The sequence below is a fragment of the Corythoichthys intestinalis genome, chromosome 8, assembly GCF_030265065.1.
Source record: "Corythoichthys intestinalis isolate RoL2023-P3 chromosome 8, ASM3026506v1, whole genome shotgun sequence".
Classification (NCBI taxonomy): Eukaryota; Metazoa; Chordata; class Actinopteri; order Syngnathiformes; family Syngnathidae; genus Corythoichthys; species Corythoichthys intestinalis.
Window position 1 is genome coordinate 117,772 of NC_080402.1, and position 13,501 is coordinate 131,272.

At 44.2% G+C, this 13,501-nt stretch overlaps 1 protein-coding gene across 3 annotated transcripts in view; it reads right to left on the reverse strand.

Moving 5' to 3' along the window:
• The window catches only part of LOC130920099 (F-box/WD repeat-containing protein 7), a 78,302-nt gene that overhangs the window by 43,334 nt on the left and 21,467 nt on the right, over positions 1–13,501 (reverse strand). For 2 of the 3 annotated variants that reach the window (XM_057842983.1, XM_057842982.1), the window contains exons 2-3: positions 7,197–7,457; positions 6,602–7,081 (exon numbers count right to left, since the gene is read on the reverse strand). In XM_057842983.1, the coding sequence (XP_057698966.1) occupies positions 6,602–7,081; positions 7,197–7,385 (669 nt within the window). In that variant the 5' untranslated portion in view covers positions 7,386–7,457. Of the gene's footprint in view, positions 1–3,202; positions 3,588–6,601; positions 7,082–7,196; positions 7,458–13,501 lie in introns of those variants that run through there. The other variant, XM_057842986.1, reaches the window with a different exon arrangement.

Genomic DNA, 13,501 nt, shown 5'->3' on the forward strand with positions numbered 1-13,501 from the left:
CAATCCTACCACACCTCTTGGCCTACACGTCTTATAAAGTCTAAATAATATAAACGCAATTATTTTTTGGCTCTCATTGACATAAGTGAAGACTACAAATATGACATTTGTTTTCCAAAGCAAAATATCACTGGATTCAGCACAAAGATAATCACCTGCCAAAGTCGTACAATGTCAGTTCCCCCCAATTAAAAGACATGAATAAAAATGTACAGAAATAAAAACCGGAAATCCTTTTTCATCAAATATTTTTAAATGTGTAAAAAGTAAATAACAGTTTTTGAATTTTATGAATTTTTTTTTTTAAGCTCAAAGAGCAAAAATGAAAGTAAGAGAATATTTACAACATGTTAACTCATCTGAAACGTGACCATAGCCAGTCTTCCCAGTTGAAATAAATTGGACGTCCATCGTTGCCAATGGCAGGTTAAGAGATTCCAAAAAAAGTCTAGGCTATTTATTTACCATCCAAATACTTATTAATTTCATAATCAGCAAATATTTTTCACAATGCATTACCATTTTCTTCTTAACACTAACTGGCTAGTTCTTCTTCAAACCTCCCAAAGAGACCCACTGCTGCCACCCGGTGACCATTTCACAACACTCATTCACATAAAAGAAGAAAAAAAAGTAGCCGCTAGACACGGCTACGAAACTTCACCTTGCCAATTTTAAGTGGCATTTTGGTTAAACGGAGCAAAGAAAGAGTAAGCGGGCGCCTGGCAACTTTCCACGTATCCGTAGATGTCGCTTCGCTTCTATTGGGGGTCCAATGAAGAGGCTCGAGCGCTACATATCATCACTTGGCAGGGAGGGATATCAAATTTGGCGCCGTCATTCCAGATGGGGGTTTACGGTGCACAAATCCAGATTGGGGGTGGAGCGGGATCACTTCCGTTCAGGAGAATTTCTTTTTTTAAATGTTTAACAGTGAAGGGAATAGTATTTTTTCTCCCATTTACCGTTCCACTGTTTGTATTACTCTAACACACTTCACATAATCAATCAGGGAATGGTATCTTTTCTCGTATTTACTGTTTGCATTACTCGAGCGCACCTAATATAAAATAAATAGCATTTATATTATAATCTAAGGAAAACAAGCCCAATAGATTTGATATTATGAACAGTTGCGCTTGGAATGATTAGAACTTGCAGCGCCAAGACAATGAGCAGATAAGCCCGCGGAAGCCCAACGCTTGAGTCACGCAGCTCACACTGACAACCAGGTGATAGGTAAGACATCGACAAGCCCACGTCTGCAACCCTAAAATCCCGCAATCAGTACTTCAGGACGGTCCGGAACAAACGTCCTGTCCTGTAAGGAAAACCGGCCCGATACCCAACCGATAACAAGACCGATGAAGACTCCGAGCGCCCCTTTGACGGCGAGGCGGGCAAACTCTCCCACTCCGGTTGCCTCAGTAACGTTGACACAGCGACACAGAAACTCGACCGCCCAAATCTGCCACAGAAGAAGGACCCAAACGCACCCCTCTTCCTGCCCGCGGCCCGCCCCGCGAGAGCCTTCAAAAGGACATCGTTGTCATTTTTCTCGGGAACCCTTTGTTGACTTGTGATACGGCGACGCAGAAGCCTGGCCCGGGTCTCTCCGTGCCGCGAGATTGCCATCGTCTCAGAATAAATTGTCAACTGGTGTTTCGAAGCCTTTATCCAGCTTGCAAAATGGAGTCGGTACAAGGGGTTAAGACGAAGGCGAACGCGCGGAGTTTGGCCTTTCGGCCGGATCGTCGGAGCTGCGTTTCGGCCGGCGCGATTCCGGTAATCTGGCTAAAAGGTCAGATTCCTCCAACAGTTAAATGGTCTAGGTTTCATTCATTTGATGAAATGAAAAGCCAAATCACTGGCGGCCAATACATTTTGACTTGAAATGAATACGATTCATAAAAATGGAAATAAAAATAGCTAAATCTTGAAATGAATATTCTAACATGAAAATATGAACATAGGAAAAAACCCATGATGAAATAAAAATTGAAATAGAAAATAGGATTAAAAATAAACTTTGAGATTTAAATGAATATATGAAAATACAAAAAAATTGGAATAAAATAAAAATGGGGAATTTTTGAAAATTATTATTTAAAGAAAATTTGAATGACAGTTAATGACTGCGTACTTCATTTAGTCACCTCCACAGACAACGTCGGTGAGATTCAGAATTGAATTTTTTATGCACTTCGCCCATCCGGCACGTTCCGTTCCTGCCGTTAAATATAGCCGCGCGTGATACCGAGCGGCCGGGGATCGTTTTGCCTCAACTTGGTCGTTCGCCCGCTTCCGACGCCTCGCGCCGCTAGCCGACGGATGTGCTTTTCACGCCTGGAAAAGACGCCGAGAGGGTCGCCGTATCGCTAAAGCCGAAAAACCTTTCACGATTGGAGAAGAACGCGACCGATTTGCAGTCGTGTTTGATTGAACGTATAGCGAAGTACATTTTCCCTGTGTTCAATGTTCCTTTTATCCCCGTCGTGTTGATATTTTCTGCCACACATTGCCGGTCTGAGGGGGAAAAAAAGGGGCTATTGTACAAAAAAAAATTTTTTTTTAATTTGAAAAAACAGATACTGTAAGCAATTACTCACAATGTTACTCATGACTTTAGAATTCTTTTCCAAGAATACTTTATTACTTGTGCACGACTACATTTTTGGATGACTACTTTTACATGAGTAATAATATATAGAAGTAACGCTACTCTGGAGTAAAATGTTTGTAAATGCCAAAAATGAAAAAGAACAAATGAGAATATCGGGAAAGACTTAGTTTACCCTTTATCCACCAAAATTCATTTGAAAAATATTGTTAATCAGAGGTAAAAATGGAAAATAAAGTTTGAAAAACGGAGCGTTGTATTGCAATACGCACACGTGTTCTCACCACGTTCTAGTCGTTCCCCGCTAATATTGCTCCCGTTTGAAGCGCGGCCATTCCACATCACGGCTAAAATTAGGCCGGCCGGCCAGTCGGTCGGATCCTCTGTCTGTCTGTCTGTCAGGTGTCACATTTCTCTGAGTGACAAAAGAACACTTCCAATTTTCTTACACCAACAATAACTTTCTCACTTCTTTTGCCATTTGTTTGTCATTTTGCTCAAAAAAGGACTCAGTACAACGTGGTTGATCCGTTGAACAGAAAGACACAAAAATCACTCTCACTCACTCACTCACTCACTCACCCGTCGACAGCAGAACGGCAAACCCTGGGCGATGATACTGATACTAAATATTCCGAGGATTTTCTGAGGAGGTAGAGGCTCGCCGACGCGGAGGGCTCGGATATCAGACGCCGCCCGGCCGCCGGCCCCGTCATGCCCGCGATCGGCCGCCTTTCTCCGGCCGCCGGACGAGAAACGGGGGACGGGGCAATGTCGCCGCATGGCAAAAGCGGGAAAGGAGAAGGACTCGACGACGTTCGTTCCGGAGCTATGGGCCTCCGCTCCTAAGTCCCGCCCCGCGAGCGGCCGGCGCCCGAAGCGCGGACGACCCCGCCCGCTGCGGAATCCGCTCCCGTGACCGTCCGGCGGCGGAATGCGTTCCGCCGGGAACTCCCTCGTCGCGACCCCCCGCCCCCGTCCCTACTTAACAGCGGCGGACATTCCGGGAATATCCAAAGTGGCGTGTCGGCGAGAAGGCCGAGGACGTTTATGACACACGAGTGAACTCGTTGACGGACGAGCCAGAGTTGCTGCGGAAAACAAAGAGCCGTTTTTACACCGAGCGCACGTACAGTATCGCATCTACAAGACTCAAACTCGGGAAACGGAGCGACGACCGAATGAGCTCGTTGGTCGGCCGCCACGGACGGCGCCCGACGTCCGATTAAAATCATCCACTTTCTCCAGAAATGGCCTTTTGTACATTATGGCACTCATTATGAAATGTCATTTGGCCCATTGAACTGCCATAACTAACATACAGGTGAAAATGGGGCAAACTAAGAGTGCTGCGTTTATCTTCCAATAACACCGGTTTGCGAACTCCTGTAGGTTACCATTTGGAATGGCCTGATTGTGAAAGACAGGCCTGGAGCCATGTTGTTTGAACCGGCTTATTTCTTTTTCTTTGTATGTTTTGATGCTTTATTATATTTAGACATTGTTGAAACCAAAACTGTCCCATTTTTTCGGGGGAATTGGATAAATATTCTCATTTATGGAAAAAAAAAAAAATCACTTTTTTCCAATTCATGAAATGACTAAAACTAAAAAGGACACAACCATCACTTATTGATCTTTTTGAAACACATTTAAATTAACTTTTATTTCATATTTCAAATGAACCGGCAAAAAGTATTCTCGCTGATGAATTTGTGCGCATCTAAAGAGGCGGCGGTCAAACTAAAGAATGAACCTCTCCATTCTCCCGTCCGTCCGTCATTGTTTGAGGAGGATTAGGGCGTCGCCACATCGAGCCCCAGAATTGGAACGGCGGCTGACACTATCTATGTGTTCCCACGCCTTCAGATTCCTTCAATAAACAAGAAGGAAAAAGGCCTACTGACGTCAGTCTGATTATCATTAGGTCGTTGACTTCATCAATAGTAGCGTTTGAAGTGGGCTCCGCGCTCGCTCTAATGAACATTACATCTCTCGACCTCAAAGTAACAGGAAATGACACAAATGGCTTTACGGGCGACAGTACACACGGGCCGTAAAGCGGTCCTAGCAAAAAAGGATAAATGCCGCCCCCCGGTGGAAGGGAATGGCTTCTACCCTCAGTCGTCAGTGCAGAATCTTATCATTTGCTTAGAAACGATCGGTTGATTTGTTCACAGGATAAAGTGCAAAAGCGAACGAATCAACACAGTTCGACAATTTTAAAAGTAATGAGATGTTGTTGACCTACAAATTGTCCAAATCTCCTTATTTCAGGCTGAATTTATATATGTTTGACCTTGAAATGGAAAAACTGCTTTTAATAACATTTCATTTTTAATTGTAGTACAGACAAGGTTCCGTGTTACTTCAGTTTTACTTCCTTATGTCTGCTAACAACTTCCATTTTAGAATTTCTCCATCCAAAACAACAGTGGAGCCGGAGTAACATGACTCATCAAAATCCCTTCAAAAAGACCATTTGGGAATAACGCATCCATGCGTTATTACATGTTTATGAAGGCAGATGTGGAACAGAGCTCGTGCCACCACAAAGACCGGGTATTTTGTGTAGCCGCCGGCCGCGTTACGGGAGGTATGTTCTTCCTATCCCTGAATTTTCCTGTGTAACACCGGCGCTCGCTCAAAAAATACTAAAGCAAAAATCTTGCGCACAAAACAACTTTGATATTGTTATTACGATGATGATTGTAATTTTGATGATCTTTTATAGTATTAACTACAACTACTGTACTGCTGTGGCTGCTAGCCTGTTGCTAATCAGTATGTGTAGGATGGCACAGTTACGCCATAAATGCAAGTGTTTTTTGTTTGTTTGTTTACAGGTGGAAAACGCTGTTAGGCAAGGGAAAACCACTTGATGCGCCTCACAACAACACTCAGTGTACGTTGACGGACACATATCGAGACGACGTCGGTCTACCCGGGGGCGGCCGGGACAGACGGACCGTCGGCTCGATCCCGAGATCCAGCTACGAGCTTTTTAACTACAGCCACTTTAAGATAAGCTATTGCAGCTGGAATTACCTTAAAAAAAAAAAAAAAAAAGGGGGGGGGGGTGCCTGTAGATACTATGTCTATTTTAAATTACTGACAAAGCAGTATTTTTAAATTTCTGCAGTCCTCCATGAAAAAAAAAAATGAAGAAAATATTGTTATTCCTCATTTTAATTTACGTGTTTAAATAACATTTTAATAAAGCATATAAAAAAATATTTGATTTTATAAAAGAGTGAAAACGGCACATACAGTATTTTTGGTTTCACAGCACATTTCAAAGTAAAATGTTAAGGCCAGACCAGCATAAGAGTAAATAATGTGATGAATGGAATATCAAAATAGTCTTCCTCACTCACCACTGTTCCAGCTATTGAGTCTGGCCACCATTCAGCGGATGCAATTTCCAGGGCGGAGCAAGCCACAGCAAACAGACAGCGGAGTGGACCAATCAGCGACGGGCAGACATGACGTTAGTAAAACGACGAGGGCAGGACGAGGGACTTGCGCGCGGAAGTAAACATACGAGGAGAGCGGAGTTTATTCAACATGGCTAGCGCCAGACAGACTGTTGTCAATGACTCGTATCCATGTGTTTTTGGTCATTTAAAACGGATTTTACCGTGGATTGGAACATATTCTCGGCTCTCCCGTTCGCCATCTGTGTTGCTGTGGAGACGACTTCCGACGCGCAAGAGTGACGTTGCTCGTTAAGAACACGTCACGCAAATAAACGAATCTGATTTGTCGATTGATTTTGTACCTGCTCGAGAGGCCGTTAATGGGCTGGTTCCCAGACTTTTCTCTCAGTGTTTGAAAAATCCAGGGAGAACAGTCTGGCCGTGCCAGGCAACTTCCTCGCTCCCTCCCTCCTCTGAGACGGTTTAGGGAGCAAGAGTTGCAGTGACAGACTTTGGCCGCCAGAGAGCGCCAAAGAAGATGAATTTGGAGAGTTCCGCTTACCTTTTTGTGGGAGGAGATTTGGTGTGAGCGGACGTTGTTGCCGGCGACGGTTGAATTGTTCCTAACGGAGGGCGACATCAGGCCTTCCTGTTCTTCTTCCTCCTCCTCCTCCTCCTCCTCTTCTTCTTCCTCCTCGCGCCCGCTTTCCGCCGAGTGCTCAAAGTCATCGCTGTCCTGGTCCATTTCCTCTTCCTCCTCCTCCTCGTCCTCCTCCACCTTTGTCCCGCGTTCGGGCCCTCCCTCTGTCCTCTCCTCGACGTCCTCTGCCCGGCGAGCGTCGCCGTTGTTGTTCTCCTCCTCTTCCTCCTCCTCGTCCTCCCGCGTTCTCCGCCTTTGCTCGGACCGCCACGCCCAGCGGGGTCCTTTCTCGCCCCGGGCGGCTTCGTCGGGAGGATCTTCCGCGTCGTCCCCGAGGGGGCCGTCGCCCGGGGCCGACTCGCCCGGCGCCCCTCGATCCGTGTCCGCCTGCGAGGCCTCTGACTGGAGGGGGAGGGAAGGGCAAATTTTTTGTTTTTTTCTCAATGAAACTTTTGATTCATCGACACCTCCCGGTTCACATCTATGGCGGCGAGAGAGAACCGGAGGCCTTTCTCACCTGCCGCGGCGGACGTCGGCGGTCCTCGGGCGCCCGGTTCATCCGCTCGTCATCGTCTTCGTCCGGCCGGCGGGGCGCCCGGCCGGCGGACGAGGAAGCGGCGGCGGCGCTACCTCTGGGCGCCGGCGGCCCCCCCGAGCCTCGACTCCGCCTGCCGCCGCTGCCCCCCGACAGCAGATCCTGGTTCATTTCCAAAAGCCAGCTTGCTACCTCCTGCACCTTCGCTAAGCTGTCTGAGGAGGAGAAGGTCTTCTTGACATGCTAAAGGAGAAACAGACAAGAGACATTAGGCCTTTCTCCAACTCTTCCAAAAAAAAAAAAAAAATCATCATCATCATTTGACATCCCGTCCATTTTGACTAGGAAGTAGACATGTGCCGGTTACCGGTTTCACGGTTTACCGTGGTGTGAAAACGTCGCGGTTTCAAAACCACTAAAATTTTCCGTCATACCTTAGTACGGTGTTCGCTATTTTTCATGTGCCAAAATGCAGCCGAAGTGGCTTGGTGCGGCACCGCTCACCCCTTCCCGTTTGTTGCCGTGAGTGTCACTAAGCAGCCAGCAAACCCAAAAACAAATCCTCCAAACACAAGGCGTACTTTTCTTCAATTTATTGGTGAAATATACAAATAAATACATTTAAAACGTTGTACAATTGTATTTTTCCACGTGTGATTAGGTTCAACAGGATAGCAGTAGCACCATTAAAAAGTTCGCCAAAAACAAAACACACATTTTCCTTTCAAATTCAATATACAAACTAACTAAAACTTACAAAGACGAATGTTAGCCTAGGCTAAACTGGGAGAGCAGCTTCTTTTATGTCTCACAGCCGCTGAGTGAGAGAAAAGCTTGAATGAAGGGGGGAAAGAAAAAGAATCGCGTCAAAGATTGCTAATTGACAGAGGAGGTCTCACTCCTCACTTTTTTTTTTTTTTTTTTTAGTTGAAACCTTGAAACCTCAACAATATTAACTAATTTATAAAACTAACTTATACATTTTTAACTAACTTATTAACTTATGAATTCTTTGTTCTTTTTAACACAAAGGCATGGCATCATGTAGACTAGAGTTGACACAGTGGCTGAAAATGGCGAAACTTCACTTGAGCTTCCCCCCTCAAAAAAAAGTCATACAGTATATATTTTTAATTTTATTTAGAAGTGTTTTTACTTTTTATAGCAATTATTTTGTTCTTACTCTAATATTGAGCAACTTGGGCTGTGGCTGTGGGTATAGTCTAGGTTCTATTTATTTTAATTTTAGATAATATTTGTTATTTTTTGTTAATTTATTTATTTTCACATTATATTCATGTTCCAATTTGCAATTATGTTTTGAAAAAATCCTGTTCAATGGATTTTTTTTGTTTGTTTTTTTTAAACCCATATATCTCAACATTTTGGAGCTATAATTGCAATACCGTGATACCGTGAAACCGCGGTATTTTTGCTCACGGTTATCGTACCGTGAAAATCTCATACCGGCACATGCCTACTAGGAAGGCCGACGGCGATCGAATCAAATCGGATCGGACGACTAGCGGCGTCAATGGCGGTGAAACGTGATCGCTCGATGTCAGACGGTGCGACAACTGTCAACGAGTGTCACGATACCATCCTTTTTTTTTCCCTTTCTTTCAAATATTTTCATTCAAGTTGAATGTACATAGACAGATGGGAAATTATAAACAAAATAGTGATGAACATGTACAAGAAAAAATCAGGTAAAAGAAACACAAATCAACACACCCACCCACAACCCCAACTGTCCTGTGTAACTATATTATTTAGGCAAACCATGCATGGCAATAGTGGGATACTCAAAATCAATGCTGTTTGTTGTATTAATGTCCATGTATGTACAGGTATATGTAAATACCTTGGCCTTTAGAGCGACTGGAGGGCCATCTCCGCACATCTAGGCATAGCTCATACCATAGATCTGGGCATAGATCTAGGCTTTGTTGGAGTGTTGTGGAAATAAGTGTCCCACGTCATATGAAAGCTTCTCCTTGACTTAGCCACGGAGAGGCGTAGCATTTCTAATTTGAGACAAGACCTATCAGGTCACAAAGCCACTGGTCAAGCGTGGGCAGGGCAGTACCCTTCCAATCTCAGTCAAATTGTGCGTCTGGCCAGGAGCAGGGCGAAAGTGACCAAACGGTGTTCTTTAAATGACAAGCGACCGTTATCTTCACCATCCATTTTTAATGACTCGCCGAAACGGGATCCAACAGTTACGACAGCTTATTCACTGTCATATTGAATTGACGTGAAACTATCCGGCTGCTCCTATTTTTGCTCAAATGTAAAGATATCCAACTAGGGGGCTTTTATGGCTATGTCTACACTAGGACGGCCTTACACGTGTAATTAGTTGGACTATACGGCATGTCGGCTACACTAGAATGCCTATTATCCGGATTAGTCGTCAGACGGGTAATGTTACCCGCCGCCTACGCGCCGTCTAATATGGACTGCTGTCTCCGTACAACATTCGGATCCTCAGGAAAGAACACCCCAAGTAACGATGTCAGGCATTCGTTCTCATCAGTATGTTCATTTGTAACGACGCGTTACCTTGATGAAATGACTTTCCCTATCTTGAGTGATCACGTTTTGGGACCAAACAATACTGAGTAAGCACAATTTGAAAGGCTAAATTGTACTAGCTTGAAATGTTTTATAGCGGACCAAAGTGGTTAGTATATTGTCTTTTTTCCATTAGCCTCAATGTAGCAATGCTAACGTTTTACAATGTTTAATATAGAAGTGTTTCATGATTTTATATGTCTGAACTTTAATTCCACGGCGTGTTAATGGCCGATAAACATCTGTGAAAGGTACTGCAGCCTCATATGTAATCGGCACACGCACGCACTTATGTATGCGCACGCTCGCGGTGATAAATCGCAGCCGGGAAAATGACCGCCCTCATTTTTATTTACCGTGCGAGAATTTGACTTATTGCATATCGCCACAGGCTTAGTATGCCTACATACAAATTGAATTGGTTCCAGGACCTGGTTTGTACGTCAAGCGGGACTTTAAATCATAAATCCTTCAGGTACAATTACCGATAGCAACGACTACCGTGGCCGAGAGGCGAAAGGCAAAGTCCAAACGCTCGCAAAAGAAAAAGAGCACGAATGCGAGCCGGCACAACACGATCCCCGTTTGCCGAAGCGCCACTGCAAGTTGTCTAATGTGGCAGTTGTGTTTTGCGCGCCGCGTGACTGACGACAGAGCGAGAGAGGTGCGTTAGAGTGGGAAGCTTTTACTTTCTCTTTTCGTGTTGTGTTGTCGTCGGCTACGGCGGACGGTAGCGTTCTGAAATAAATGATTGAAAACCTGACGAAGCGGCGTTACAATACCGATTCCAATCATGAGAGTCGTTCTCGAGATCGTAGACATATTCCGTCCGTATCGTCGAGCCGGTTTACCGACACGCTCGTATTTTACACATCGTGTCCTTCTCAACTTCCATGGTAAGCGTTTCCATTTTTTCACCACCTGCACAGACCTTATCAGGATCTCTCACAAGAAAATCAACCCTGCGGGAAAACGACGAAAGTGCGGCGCCGTCATAAATTGTTGTATTTCCGGCACGTCGTCACGCGTCGAGACAAATGACCAGTCAAATTTGACGTCGGCTATCAAAAGTGTCGCATGTCGAGGTACCGCCGTATTACATTTTCGCCTCATTTAAAAAATATAGATAGATATCTTATTTGTATCTTTATTAGGGTTGCGCGATATCCATTTTTTGAAACCGATATCAATAACTTCCTGCTCCTCAAGGCCGATACGATAACCGATAATATATATAATTTTTCAATGTTGATTCACCTGAGTTTCTGAACACTTCCAGGTCAAAAATACTGCTGGTGGATTCAGCGTAGATTTTCCTTTGACCGAACCAGAATTTTCATAATGACATGAACATTATTATAATGAGCAAAACAAAGACGGGCACAGTTTTGACTTCACATAAAGTGCCCATATTCATTTTTTCAAATAAATGTAATTTGAGTCAATCACAATCAATCAGTCAATATCATTGAGGATGTGAACAATGAGCACTGATCTAAAACAAACAAACATATTGTGCTTTATCAGCAGATAAAACATTTGGTACGGAGACTTTTGTCGTCTTGGTCCACCAAACTTTCTAAACGTGGCAATTATAGGTCAGAAAGCCTATCAATAACCAAAAGGCCTCTCGAGAACTTGTAAACATAACACTGTAAAATGCAAACATTTACAAATCAGTGAAGGAAAAATACGGCCTCAAAACTTTGCATGCTGGCAAAACAGGAGCGGAAACAAACGCAAATGTCCCAATTGGACACCGTGCCAAAAATATTATTAATAGGCCCGATAATATAATGTTATCGGGATGACGTCATAATTCCTATTATCGGACCGATAATTATCGTGCACCTCTAATCTTTATTGTACCGTTTTTTCATATTTGTTAAATGAAATTTCAGGAATCAAAGCGTTAAGAATGTCATTCCATTGTTTTACTTGAAATGATTCCTTATCGTTCTACATTTGAGCACAAATGTTTGATTCCGCCGCTTCTCGGATTCCCGGCGGAAGCTTTTCATCGATTTCCCCTAAATAAACAGACAGAAATTTGGCTGTTAGAAAGCAATTCAACTTGCGCATAAGCTCCACTTCGCGGGGCCAAAAGTCGAACGTCATTTGGAGTCATAAGACCTATTTCCCGGACGCTTTCTTTTATCTGTCCAGGTTTGACTTTGAGGACAATGTCGGCCGTCTCCTTTTGCGCCGCGGCGGCGGGAAGCATTAGTCGGATCTCGGATTGCGCGGCCCCCCGCGGGACCGCCCGGGCGGAAGGAAAAGCTATGAATAGTTAAAAATCGGGGTCTGGAAATCGCCGGGTTCGCACGCTCTGCCAGTCGAATGGCAAGTGTTGTCGATAAAAGATTTTGTCGGCGCGGCCAGTCGTGATTTGGAGCCCGCTCTTGTCCGCTTCCATTAAACAATCAATTCCTGGCCTTGATGGACTTGGGTCTTACAAAAAGGAGGAGCAAAGACACTGTGCTCTGCTAATATGCGCTCTCTAATCATTTTCCAGTAATAACTTGATCTTTTGCCTGAAAATCAAGAAGCAAATTCCACGAGATTAATAGCGAGTGACCCGGAATTGAACTCGGTGCGAGCCGTCGACGGCGCCGCACGTCCCATCCGTTTAGACTGGGTGGGTCGGCGGCACCGTCGCTCGATGCCGGGTCGTCGAAATAGATTTGGCGTCCGTGACCGTCAATGGCAGAGGGAATGGGTTCACGGGAAGTGCCGCAAAAATCAACAGCTCCCTTAGATCTGGAGCTGTCCCAAAATCATGAAGTCCCATAAAATGCCCTATAGAATTGCCCCAAAAATTGACAGGAAGTTTGTCAAAACCAACAGTAAGTGACCAGGAACTGGCCCAAAACATGTCCAATGGATGGCATTGCCCGGAAATGCACAGGAAAATCAACGGAAATCACGGAACACAATTTTCAGGTTACGACACAACTCGGCAGGGAAGTATGACCGTAAAAGAAATAAAAGAGTATGGGCTGCTCCCAGAGTTCACTGAATGTTAACATATTTATCGCTGCTCTGCCATTGGCTATTGCCAAGCATCCAATTGGCTAAGAGGGCCCTCTGCTGTACGCGTATCCCAGTGTCTTCTTCATTCGTCCCTCGACAGCTTAACTTTTATTCTTTATTCTTAGTTTTTTTTACATGATGCGCAACTCTGATTTTATGTTTATTGTGCAACAATCTAATTGTAACATGTACTTGTGATGCATTTTTTGCTTTGTAAAAGATTTATGTCTGAATTTTGGAGGGCTTAGAACAGATGAGGGCATTTACATGGAAAACTTAGCGATTTTTCAGTTGACCAAACTACTATCAGAACCAATTGAGTTTGTAAGTAGAGGTACCAAGCACTGTACTTGAACGGGACCAAAAACATCATCCCAAAACTGGCCCCAAATCAACAACAAGTGACTTAACCCTTTAAGGTCTGGGCCTATTTTGTCTGATTTTGCATGCCTTTGAAGTTGCCTTTATATTTCAAAGACAGAATTGTTTACGATGGCCTGGTTTGGTCCCTTTTTTTGTGACACCTTGAACTTCATGTCCAAACTGTTGTTTCCTTCACTGACCAATTATAAATCATCATTTTGGGCCCAAAAAGACCAAAAATTCCAAAATCGTTTTGTCAAAATTTTTAATATTGATGTCCAATTGACAACCAAACATGCGTAACGAACCGTTTT